Consider the following 12,653-nt stretch of genomic DNA (forward strand, 5'->3'; position numbering starts at 1 on the left):
GTTTATCTAAATACGATGACAGGAAAACAAACAAACAAACACCACTGGAAAAGTGATTTGGGGTATTTGTGTGTCAGAAAGCAGATATATGAGTAAGTACCCATGGAGAAGTCTTCTCCCCAAACATTTCTTCCTCTGTTTCACCCAGGAGAACAGACCCCAAGCAGAGCAGACCCCTCTCCAGAGGGCTTTTCTGCACGCTTTGTCTCTGCTCACATCACCTGGCCTTCCACATCAAGCAGAAAATACTTCAGCCGCAGTGATCAAAAACATTCCCTTTCCTGCCCCACTGGGGGAATGTGGCTCCCAAAGCCTGCTGGGATCTGCTTCTGTCCCTGCAACAGGGACTGCTGTAATTTTAGACCCTCACTGTCCTTAACCAGAAACAGCCAGAAGGACAATTTTTGAGAGGCTTTAACCAACCCAGAACAAAGCTCTCAGCCAGAAAACTCTTCCTTAAGTACTTGGCACACCTTCTTGCTGTGAGACATCCCCAGCATCAGGTAGAGGGCAGATCTTGTCATCTGCTGAGCCCAGATAAGCTGGCTTCAGCCTGCCAGGTAGTCCAGAACAAATTCCCCTTCCTCTTATTTCCCTCCAAAAATTACTGCTTTCTGCAGCATTATCACGGGGTCACCTTTCTGTCCCTGCTTCCCCCTTTATCAGCCCTCACCCTCACTGATGTTTACTGTAGGTCCTATACGACCAGGTGCTGATGTATTTCTGCTCTCCTATAAAGACAACATCTCTCTCAACTCCCTGAGAGAATGAGAGTGGGCATTTAACTCGTGTACATTTCAGCTGACCGGTTTTGACAGTGCAATCTTGGAAAGATAAAGGAACAGGAAAGCTGACATTAACTCCTAAGCAGACATCTATAATGCAACACGGCGAGTTGCTGGGGAGCAAACGTGTGGAGGGCTCTGGGTTAGGGAGAAGAAAAGCAGGGCTATGGACAATAGCAACCCCACAGAAGAGATCTGGGGCTAAGGAGCATGACTGACACCGAGGATGGTAAATTAACAGGTCGCCTCATGGCCCCTTGCTCCCTCAAGGCTGTCCTCACCAAGCTGGGCCTCCACAGCCAGCACTGTCATCAAGGACTCAAATTTTCTTACTGGCACAGCAAACTGGAGGGCAAGACAGCTTGGGTTTGCCTTTGACATAAAAATAATAGAAGTAGCATTAAGCATATGACAGCTACAAGAAGTCAGTGACAGCAATTTGAAGAATTTGTGCCCCTGAAAGACGCAGAGAGTTGTCTGGCAGCTGGAGGCCTGGCGGTTGAGATGATGCAGACACAAGGCCGGGACCTGTAATCCCAAGCCGCCGGGCTACTTTATTTTGCTTATTCGCATAAATACTTGTGAAATCTACAGGAGATCTACGGATTCTTTAGCTGATAATATCTCCTTCCTGGCCTCCTTTATCTCTCTACTCATGGAAAGGAAAAATATCCTAAATTTTCTGATTGGGTTTCAGACACTTCTGACTGCCAGTGTACTGTGGGGCTATGGCTCTCAGAGTCTGTGCCCAGTGCCCAGTATCATTTTCATGATAATGAGTTAATTTTAGTCCAGACATCATGAGTGTGCTTGCCCATTCTCCTTCCCAAAGAATTTCATTATTATTTTTTTTAAATGCTCATGTCCTTTGAAAGTGGGTTAAATCTTCTACTATTAATGACATAGCATTTTGAAATTGTATTTGAACAGTGAAGAGGGGACCAACATTGACAGAGGTAGCCAAATTGGAGATTAGTGGAGAAAAACAAACAAACAAACAAGTACTAAAACTGGGATTTCTGTTGAATCCATCTGTTCAAAATATCCTAACAATGAGAGACTGAACCACTGCTTGGAAAAGACTGATTTTCAGAGCCCACCACTGCCTTCTTCAGAGCTAGCAACATAAAATAGAGACCACAAGAGGACTGAGGAATCAGTAATAGCAGCAAGAAGGGGAGCTGAAAAAAAAACAACAAGGGTACCAGACATCCTGATAAGGATTTCCACTTGTTTTTGCCATGGTAATTTGGTTAGAGAGAGGAACAAGGCCCCAAGCAGAGCTGAGGAGGACAGTTTAGAATAAAGCACATTCCTGAATATGTCGTGATTGTAAGAAGTTATTTTATTCCAATAAGCTAGCTGGAATTAGTATTATTCCTTTTCATTTATACTTATTTATCATAATTTTGTATTATTTGGAATAATAATGATAGTTATTTCTTATCCAAAACTGAAAAAAAAACCAACACACCCAACAACACCAGACTTCATCTGTTTTAAAGTGTTTAGAGGACACTGGCCACTGAGCCAAGGGAAGAATTCCTGCTACAACTAACCTGTTTTAAGGATGTAAATCACTGACAGTACTTATAGAGATGTTAGTTATCTGCATTATCATGATTGCCACAAAGATATAATTGCCAATGTCCTGTGCTCTTCACCTTCACTTTTCTAGTATTTTTTGCCCATGTGCTGGGGCATAAAAATATCCTCAAATCTACTAATGCGTTTTTTCAGAGATGGGTTCCATTGTGATCCCTCTTCCCATTTATTGTAGTCATCTCTCCAGGAAATAAAACTTCTCCTTAAATGTAACTGTTTCTGCATACAGAAATTATTTAGTAATGACCTCACATAAAATAATAGGAGAAAAACAAAACAAAACAACAACAACAAAACAACAACAACAACAACAAAAAACAACAACCAAAACCAAAACCAAAACAAACAAACAAACAAAAAACAGAAATTGGGAATTAACAAGACGTAGAAAAATCCCCTGCTGTATCCTTTGCTTTTTATGCTGGATCATACATCTTGACCCTCATCTTAGCATTTCTGTGTCCTCCTAATGCTCCAGCACACGTGCAGGAGTGCTTTCATGACTGATCCTATTGATCTGGGTCCGGCTAGACGTATGAGTAAACTTGTGTTAATACAGGGCTTTTCAGGCTCAGAAACTCTTCATCCCAACTTCATCCTCACAGTCCTCCACAAAGACCCTCCAATTCCAGCAGCCTTTGCTTACAGACAGATAAACAGAGCAGGGAACCGAGGGATGTGAATTGGCCTGAAGTCAGGGCAAGGAAGCCTTGTTTTATTCTGAGCTTCTCGAGTCTGGTCTCCTCGTTCCCTTTCTGATTATGGCTCTCCTCTCAGTGAAAGCCCTGCCAGAACGTCCCAAGCGTCGGCTGCATTTTAGAGCAAGTATTTGAGGCTATGAAAAATGCAAGGTAGTCAGTGTATCTGTTATGAAGTGTTTTGTAATACATTCACATGAAAAACGCTCGTGAATTTTAGTAAAAAATGATATACAGTGTCTGAATTTTGTCTTGAATCAGTCAGTTTGTGGGTCTAGGAGAACTGTTTTCATCATGTGGAAAAAGGAAATCCTGTGAAATATATTAAAATCCAGATGCAAGGGTTTTTTGTTATTATTATTTTTATTATTTTTATCAGGTTTGCCAAAATACCAGCAAGGTTATGGAACTAATAAACTAAATCCTATGCTCATGTGACTCAATTGCCTCTAGTCTGAAGATAAGTCTGACTTAAAGATTCAAATATATGGAGTGTTTGTACAGTAGATGTGAAATGAGTATATCTAAGCATTAAATCACCAGTAAGTGTTATCCATCTGCTAAGTATATTAATGTACTGCATCATGTATGCTGTACTTTAATGTGCTTATATTAAATTTAAAGTGGCAGGAGGCAATCTATTTGGATATTTGAAAATGAAATGCTTTTCCCCTTCTTTTTTTTTTTTTCTTCCAAAACAGTTAAATGTTCTGGTTTTCTGGTGGTCCTGTGCCATCTTGGCAGGTAAGACGAGCAGCTCTTTGGGAAATCCTGTACTGCGTAACATGTAAGGCAGCTGAGCAGCAAGGCAAGTCACAGATGTGCTGGATTCCACTTCCACCTCACATTTTACCTACATAGGTTGACACAGGTGGAAGAAAAACTCCAAAAAAATAGGGCACTCCAAAAATTAGGGCACAAGAGGCACAGAGGGTGAACTGGGCAGGAACAAGAGGAATGGAAGATGTGTCTGACTGAAGCTACAGTTCATGTCAACGTGCAGTGAATAATGTAAAGGCGCAGCTTGGAAGCAGGAACATTTGGAACAGAGATTTCGGGTCTGTTCTGGAGCGTGCATGATGGCTGGTGACTGTTGGAGCCCGTATCCTCATCTGTGTCACCTCAGCTCAAATGCTGAGTCCCAGACTCAGCTTTCTACTTGTCCTTACCCTGTACCTCCTGCTGTTCTTGACCATTTATACAAAACATTTTATAAGCAGAACATGACCTGTCATTTCGGCAGAGGGAGGCTTACTTTTGGCCTAATTCTAATGGCAAGTTTATGTTGTATCTGGTAAAGAAATCCAGTCGCGGATCACGGGTTGGTCAGCCAGAACGTGACCTGCTGTAGACATAGAAATATGGGAAGAACTCCAGACACTCGTCCTGTCTGGTGGAAAATCCTTATCTGCAGGCACCGTGCACGTCTTCAAACGCAGAGCCGTGCCCTGCAAACAGCAGCATCTTGCGTCAGCACCTCTGTCCTGGCCGCAGTTGGGATCTGCTGGAAGGCAGCAGATGGAGATGGGGATCTTCAAATGGGAGTGCTCCTCTGCGTCGGGGAGCGGGGCTGCCTCGGCTCTGCCCGCACCAGCACCTCAGGAGGCTGCAATTAAAATCCCTTCCCGTCTTCTGCTGCTCTTCCAGGCAGGCCGCTGTGGCTCTGTGGGCTCTGCTGCTCTGCCTGTGCGTGCTCTCAGCCTGCTTGGTGCATCTGTGGTACTGCTCCACCTCAGCTGCCAGGCACAAACCCGGCCTTCTGAGCATTTCAAGAGTTTTGGAACCTGGATTTAGGTGGCATATCAGCTTAACCATGACCAGGAGCATCCAAGTGGTACAGTTCCTGCCTACCAGCAGTTAGAGGTGAACTGTTTTTACTGTTTTACTCCTGGAGTAGGGGTTTGACTCCGGATATCCAGTTATTCTCAGTGATTCAAAACCACTAAATCTTCATTGATAAAAAGCATAAAAAAATACTATTTTTTTTTAAAGGGGGGGGGAAGAGGATATAATCTCTTTCATTGCCCAGTTAGCATTCTCAAGAGCGCTACAGAAGTCTGTTTTCAATCTCAGCCACGATCCCAAATAGATGCCTTTGGCACCATCATGGCTGCGAAATAAGAAGCAGGCTCACTGGCACCGAAGGCGCGCATGTCCCGGATTCCCTCTGCCTCCAGCTTGCGAGGAGGCAGCAAAAGCAGCGAGGCTGAGCCTTGCCATCCTCATTTTATTTTTTATTTATTTTTTTAATTTTTTATTTATTTATTTCTCCCCTCCCGTTCATCGCCTTCAGGCGGTGTAAGCGCACTGCACAGCTGCTGCTCGTCCACTGGATGGTACCAAGCCCCCGAGCACCGCCGGGCACCGCGGCTGAGCTCCGCGCGGGGCTGATGCGGGTGGCCCCGGGGGCTAGCGGGCTGCTCGCCTTGGAAGCCCGGCGGAGGCCACCCTCGGCCAGCGCTGGCTTGCCACCGCGGGGGCGCGCCACCTCGGGGGCGCGCCGCGCATACATTATGCAAAACCCCCCCCCCCCCCCCCCCCGCCCAGGTGAATAAATTATGCTAACGAAGAAGGGGAGGGGAAAAGAGGGGAGGGGGCTTCCCCGCCCCGGGGAGCCCGCAGGCAGGTGGGGAGCGGGGGGGGGGGCGAGCAACAAGTCCGGCGGCCCTGGGAGGGAGAGAGAGAGGGAAGAAGGAGGGGGAGAGGGAGGAAGAGGAGCAGCGGGGGGGGGCTTCCCTCCCGCCCCAAACCCCTCTGACAAGTGGCCCGGCGGCCGCAGAGCGCTCCCAGCACCGGGCGGGCGGCAGCCGCGGGGGCTCGACCCGCTCCGGAGCCTGCGACCCCCGCCGCTGCTCGGGGGGCTGCGGGGGGAGCCCCCTCCGAGTGCGACAGCCAGCTGTCCGCCCGTTTTTTGTGGTTTTCTTTTTTTTTATTTCTATTTTTTTTTTCGCCTTGATTCTTGCCGTCCCGCCTTCCCGTTATTTCGTTTCCCCTCCGTTTATTACCATCACCATCACCGTCGTCGTCGTTCTTATCCTCATTTTCGTGTTCTTGCCGCTGTTTGCAAACTACTCGCCTCCATGGGGGGCGGAGGGAAGGAAATAAAAGCTGCCGCAGCTGAAGGGTGCGAAAGCATGCGGGGGAAGAGCCGGGGAGCCGCAGGACGGGATGGCAGCGAGCGGCCGGGCTGCTCCGGGGAGCGCTGCCCGCGGCCGTGCGGCTCGGGGCTGGCCGCCCTCCTCTCGGCGCTGGCGGCCGCATCCTGCCTCTACCTGGGGGTGCGGACCAGCGACCTCCAGGCCAGGCTGGAGGCCATCGAGGGAGCCCGAGGGGGGTCGTCGGCCGCCGCCGCTCCGCTCCCGCCGCTGCCCGGCTTTTCCCTGGAGCAGCTGAACGCGATGATGCAGGAGAAAGTGGAGCGGCTCCTCGCCCAGGTGTGTGGGACGGGACGGGACGGGTACGAGGCGGGGGATGCTCCGGGAGGGGGTGCTGAGAGCCCCTGTGGGGTCAGGGGAGGCCGGTGGGGCAGCTCCGCGGGTGGCCAGGGGAGTGGGAGAGAGAAAGAGATGGGATGAGGATGGGGGACAGCAGTGATGGGGGGCTTGGGGAGGTGACCATTGAGGTGTTGGGGGTGATCATTGAGGTTGGGAGAGTTGGGTGGTGACCATTGATGGGAGATCAGGGGGCTCACAGGGTGGCCATCACGCTGGAAAGCCCCGAGGGTTTTTTTCCTGTGAGTCCCTGTGCTTATCCCCTGTGTTTGTAATAAAAACGCAATAAAAAAAGTACGGGGGTGCTTGCGAGGGGGTGGTGGAGGTGGGAGAGAGCTGGTGGGTTTCTTGCAGCAGTTGTAGGGGTGGAGGGGTCAGGGATGGAGGCTGGGTCGAGTCCGAGTGAAGGAGCCCCAGCTGGTTGTGCAGCCTGTGAGCGAGTTGTAAGTCGCAGTTTGCAGGCACGCAGGTCTGCAACACTTGGCCAAGCCCGCTGTGTCCCCTCACGCTGCTTCTCTCACCCACAGAAGTCCTACGAGCACTTGGCAAAAATACGAGTCGCGAGAGAAGTGCCTCCAGAATGCAGCTGCCCACCAGGTAACAGGCACAGCCTGCAAACCTCTCCCCTCGCAGGCTCGTAATCCTGGGGGTTTGCATCCCGCGTGTTTCAGATACACTTAAGTCAGGTCAAGGGGATGTTGCTTAAGTCAGCACCTACGCATTGGGTGGGAAAGGTGTGAAGCCCAGAACTGTATTGCGTTTCCATTGTGGCACAGGGTAGGATAAACATGAGTTAAAAATCCAGAGCCAGGTTGGAAGATGCCGAGCAATAACTTATGAAGAAGTTAACAATCCACCGTAGCAAGAAGAAATACACCCGATCTTAAACGGGGTAGTACTGAATCAAGGCATTGAGTGCTCGGTTTAGGAAGTCAAACAAAAATTCCTAGTGAAAATTTATAACAAGGATTAAAATAAGCAGAGAATGCATTGCAAGTCAGCAGCGAGTACATACAAGAGCTTTTTCAGTGGTACCTTGTTTTCCTGGAGCAGCAGATTAAAGCAGTTCCCCTCAGAAGGGATGGCAGGTTTCACACCGAGGATTCAGATCTGCATTTGTTTATGCCACTGGTGATGTTGCTTGACTTTGGAAATGGGGATTTCCAATATCGGGATCAGTTGTTTGTGTACACACAGTGATGTTGTCTGTGTTTTTGGTGGTGCTTTTTGACAGTCTGACCGTCAACATTGTGCTAGATTTATAAACGTCTGATGACACGTACCCAAGTTCAAACAGCATCTTAAAAGCAAAGAAAATGATGGTAATGTTTCACGGGGTGATGTAGGAATTCCAGCATCCTCTGTGTGATGAAGCACGATGCACACGCAGTGTGTTTTATGTACCCTCACATCCCATATGGAGAAAAGAGCACGTTACCTTTACAGGTAGAGTAGCAACAATCAGCAAGAGCTGAGCTGCTGGTAATGTTTGCCAGTAGAACTATGCACTTAAGTAAGGCTCTCTTTTGGTTAGGGGTGTAAACCCTGCCAAGCTTGTTGGTCTGAAGGAACTACTGAACTTCATTGTGCAGTATTTTATGTACAATGTGCAGTATCACAGTGTTATGCTGATATTACAACTGAGAACAGAATTTCTTACTGGCTGCTATAGGAGTTACTGTGGCTAGTATGAAAAGAATAATGCACACGACAGACTATTGTAAAGGAACGTATAGATTTGCTCAGCTCTTGGCTAGTTTTGATAAGAAACTTTGGTTTACTGCTGTACTATATATATGTATATTTACCTCCTTTAAGACTGACGTGAGTGTAGGGTGTTGATTTTATTTTTCTGTTGCTTAACTGCAATAATTACAGGGTTGAAGCTTGTGCATTAAAAATGGGGATTGCTCATCGCGTTGTATGCAGAGATGTAGTCTGTGAGGCCAAAATGCTGCTGAATCTGATTCCAAGCAGTCTCGCTTTGTTCTCCTTGTTTAGATCCGTTTGTTATGTTTTCACTTACTGTTTTCAGACTAAAGGTCAGTACCTACTGTTTCACAGTTGTGTTATATGGTGCTTTACTTCCCCACTACCACTAGAGCTCCACATTATACCAATTTTTACCTGTCCTTTATTATTAAGAAGTATGTTTTATCAAATAGATGTTCATCAGCAGAATATCTTCCACGTGCATTGTAGAAATACTCAGGTAGAAGTCAGAATAAAGTGAGCTGGGAAATATCTTCAAGGAAGTAAGATTCATAAGATAAAAGAAAACTGTTCATAGAAGTTTTCTTATTTATTTATTTTTTCCACAGAGGAGGCTGGCTGTTATGGGGATTAGAGATGTGATACAGAGCTTTTCACCCCTGGGTAGCTATTTCAGTTTGGAAGCAAGTTTTATAGTGACTGGAAGGTATCGCCATGCGATAGCCTCATTTTGGACAGCTTAAAATGCGTTGATGCTCTCGTGCTTGTTGCCAGTGGACAGGTGTCTACATCAAAATGGCATCATCCTGGGAGCCGTGTCTGAGAGAAGAAGAGCAGAGCGGCCCCATCACCAGGGTACTGGGCTTTCCTGATGGCAGGTATTAGGCAGAGCAGGAGAGGACAGAGCAAATAAATTGTTGTTCCTTCATTTGGTTCAGTTTGTTGGGCTTGCTTTTAGGCTGGACACGATGTGCTTTTATTTTTATCCCTAATGCTGCTGTTACAAATCTGGATGGCTATGTTCAGAAAGGCATTTGGTTTAATAGGAAAAGAATCATGGAAACTCTCCTTTTTTTTTTTTTTTTTCTGTTGTCTGCTATTTGCAATGCCAAAGAGTAAATTACCTCTCTGCTTCACCACATAGCTCCATTTTTGGTGCTTTATTCTGCTCAGATAGTGTATTTCTTGTCTGGGTTTACATAATAATACAATATATGTCTGTTAGAGATGGCTTTGGAAAGCCTTCATGGTCCACAGGGAATTCTTGAATGATCCCTATGCTGTAAGAAAAAGGCTGCTGCCACATGGCTACCAAAGAAGTTTCCATCATTCTGTTCTCTAAAGAGGAAAAAAAGACTATTTAAAAATAAGTTCCTTTGCTCTCTACAAAAAGAAGAGAGGGAAGTTTGGGTTGTAGGTGGAAGGGTGAGAATGTGGTCTCTGATTTAGGGTTAAAATTATGCAACTGATGTAGATCTCAGTAGCTCGAGACGCTCGGCCCCTCATGGCTCTCCATGGTAGGAACTGCATGTTCAAAGGAAACTGGGTTTGAGTGGCTTGGATGCTGAAGGCAGCCAGATTCACAGCTGCTTATAACTTGCAAAGCTATCCACATGTAGCTCCCTGTAACTCCACAGTAGTCTTCAACATTGTCTAGACTGCAGAGGAGTTACATTTCTCAGATTTTAAAAACTTGGTTTTCACTAAGTGAGTTTTCTAACTATTGTTTGTTTTCTTTTACAAGCCACACAATGTAAGGAAATGTTGAGTTTTGATTTTAATTCTGTAGGACTAAAACCAGATACCAAAGATTTTGTAAATATTTTTAAATGACAATAGCAGGCATTCTTTCTCTTAAAGCAGAGTAATAAAGTTTGAAATGTAAATGCATGCTGACATTCCTCTTAAATTACCTCAGCTCTAACAAGAGTGCTGCAGTCACTGCTGGCAGCTAGTCCTCCGCACATAGGACTAGGGGTGAACTGAGTGGCTAAAATAACTTTAAGCTTAAACCTGGGAAACAAAGGAAAATGAATATATTATTAATTATTTTAATTTAATGTTTCCCAACCACAACTGATGAACAGAAAAGTAGGTGTGTAGGTAACTATTTCATATGTTTGAATCTTTAAATGGCTCCAGTGGCACAACCAGCTGTTACAAGGCACGGTGCTGGATACTTACTGCCAAGTGCCAGGATTTGTACTGTTGTGGAAGGAGTAACGCTTGCAGATGACACAGGGCTACTCCTGATGCAGTGGAGTTACGGGAAATTAACTCTTAGTAGATTTAGACTCCTTTCTTCCAAACAGTACTCAAGTGCACGCACAGCTTCTGTTGAAGCCTATGGGTCCGAAGCACATGCTCGCGTGTCTTGGTGGATTGAGTCTTTCTGTGCCATACAGGTCAAGTCCTTTGAACTTGTGCTCGTGTGCCACAATGTCTCACTCCATAAGCAGCCTTCAGTGAGCTCACGTGTGTGGTATGGTGAGGTTGGCAGGTGTAGGAGTGAAGTCTGTTGGTGCAGAAGGCTCAGGCTTGGTAAGTGGTAAAGCGAGCAGTTAATTGTGTGGTTCAGTAAGTAAGCTTCTGTTAATTTCACTGAAATTGAGCTTTAGGACTGGGTGACCATTGCTTAAGAAAAAACATGATTTGGCCTATAACATTTTGAGAAAGCCTGTGAAAGAATGAAAGGAAGACTTTTATCCATAAATATTACATTAATGTTTTCAGAAGTGTTAAACTAATTTCTCTTTTCCTTTCCTGTCTCTCTCTCTCTTTTTTTTTTTTTATTTTAAGAGGATTATTTTTTTTTTGTTGCTTCTGAGGAAAAAATGTTACAATAAAGTCCCCCCCTGCCCCACTTTGCTTTTTTTTTTTTTTTTTTTTTTTTTTTTTTTTTTTTTTAAAGCAAGCTATTATATAAATAGGAGTGCCTATATGCCATACATCTCTTTAATTGTGCATTGGTTGCATAACATGATAGATAGTCTTTAACTGCTGTGACACGCTATGTACTCAGTATAGCTTGCACATGAAGAAAAAACTGCAGTCATTATTTTATTTCTTCCACAGAGCACAAGCTGAACTTCACTGAGGGGTACTTGGCAAAGTTGACTACTTTTCTTTTTTAACTTGTAATTTATTTTTGTTTTTCTTCTTTGCTACAGACAATGTTTACATTCCTTTGCTCTTTCTCTGGTATTTTCCCCCATCAAGAAATCTGTGTTTATTTTCCCTTTGTGTTCAAATACCTGTTGCTCCAAACCTTTTCCAGACATGGACACTGTCATTGTTCTTTCCTAGCCAGCTGTTTTGTGCTGTTATGGCAATCATGTCATTCTGATTCTCCATCTCAGTCTTAAAAAGCCTTGTGTTTTGGCATTTGATGTACCTTCTCCTTCACTGTGCAATTTGCTTTAATTTGGTTATAAAGCTTGTTTCAGTCTAGTTGGGTGTATATAGACTTGGTTTATATCAGATCATCATCAGATGAAACACCATAAGCCCAGTTTTTTCATACCAGTTGGAATACCAGTTGGTCTTCCTTCGGTTACAATAAATCTAGTAGGAAAACTGTGTTCTACAGTGATAGTTCTCCAAGATGATGTGTATGCTGTATGTATTTTGGTAGCAGCATGGATGGCAAAAATGAATTCATTTTCTTAGCATCCGAATTTGCTTTTGTCCTTCTAAGCACCGTCTAAGATTTGTTCTGACATGTGGTGGAGATAGATGAACAGACTATACAATTTAGGCGCTCTTTGTTATTTCCCTGTGTTCCAGAAAGACTGTTTCCTGGAGCATTTTGATTAGTGAGGCTGAGAGAATGGAGGAGAAATCAATTTGGGGGATTAAAAGAATCCAGAAATTATTATCAGCAGGGTATTACTTTTGTTTGTTACAATTGTATTTTTGTAAGTATTTTTGTAAGACCAAAGAGGTAAAGAAAAGGGGAGCTGACTTAAATGTTTACTGGCAGAGAGACCCAAAAGAAAATACAGATAGATATAGAAAGTATCCAAAGTGTTTTCCCCTGTTACTTAAAATTCCTGTGTGCACTACCCATACCTAGCTGCCAGCACTACTTATTTCTGCCATGTCTGTATCATCTATTTGCTGAATGCAGTGCTCAGCTTTAATTTTGTAATTCTTCTGACAGGGCTTTGAGCTCTTCTTTCATACCTTCACTGGTTTGATATTTTTCATTTCAATTCCTAGATAAAGATGTTTACTGATGTGCAGCAGCATGCAACCTTCCGGGTAGTCTGTCTTGTTTGGATGACTGATTAGAGATACTGTTTTTTTCCCTTTCAGAACAGATAAAATATATTTTATTGGCCAAGATATGACCTTTTAAT

The 12,653-nt window shown here is 44.8% G+C and overlaps 1 protein-coding gene across 1 annotated transcript in view; it reads left to right on the forward strand.

Annotated features, from left to right (window-relative positions):
- Nucleotides 1–6,222: 6,222 nt before the first annotated feature.
- COL25A1 (collagen type XXV alpha 1 chain) overlaps nucleotides 6,223–12,653 on the forward strand; it is a 299,392-nt gene continuing 292,961 nt past the window's right edge. Inside the window, exons 1-2 of the mRNA XM_032186190.1 lie at nucleotides 6,223–6,522; nucleotides 7,107–7,176. Of these exons, the coding sequence (XP_032042081.1) occupies nucleotides 6,223–6,522; nucleotides 7,107–7,176 (370 nt within the window). The remainder of the gene's footprint in view (nucleotides 6,523–7,106; nucleotides 7,177–12,653) is intronic.

This window comes from Aythya fuligula, chromosome 4 (assembly GCF_009819795.1).
Source record: "Aythya fuligula isolate bAytFul2 chromosome 4, bAytFul2.pri, whole genome shotgun sequence".
In the NCBI taxonomy this organism is placed as follows: domain Eukaryota; kingdom Metazoa; phylum Chordata; class Aves; order Anseriformes; family Anatidae; genus Aythya; species Aythya fuligula.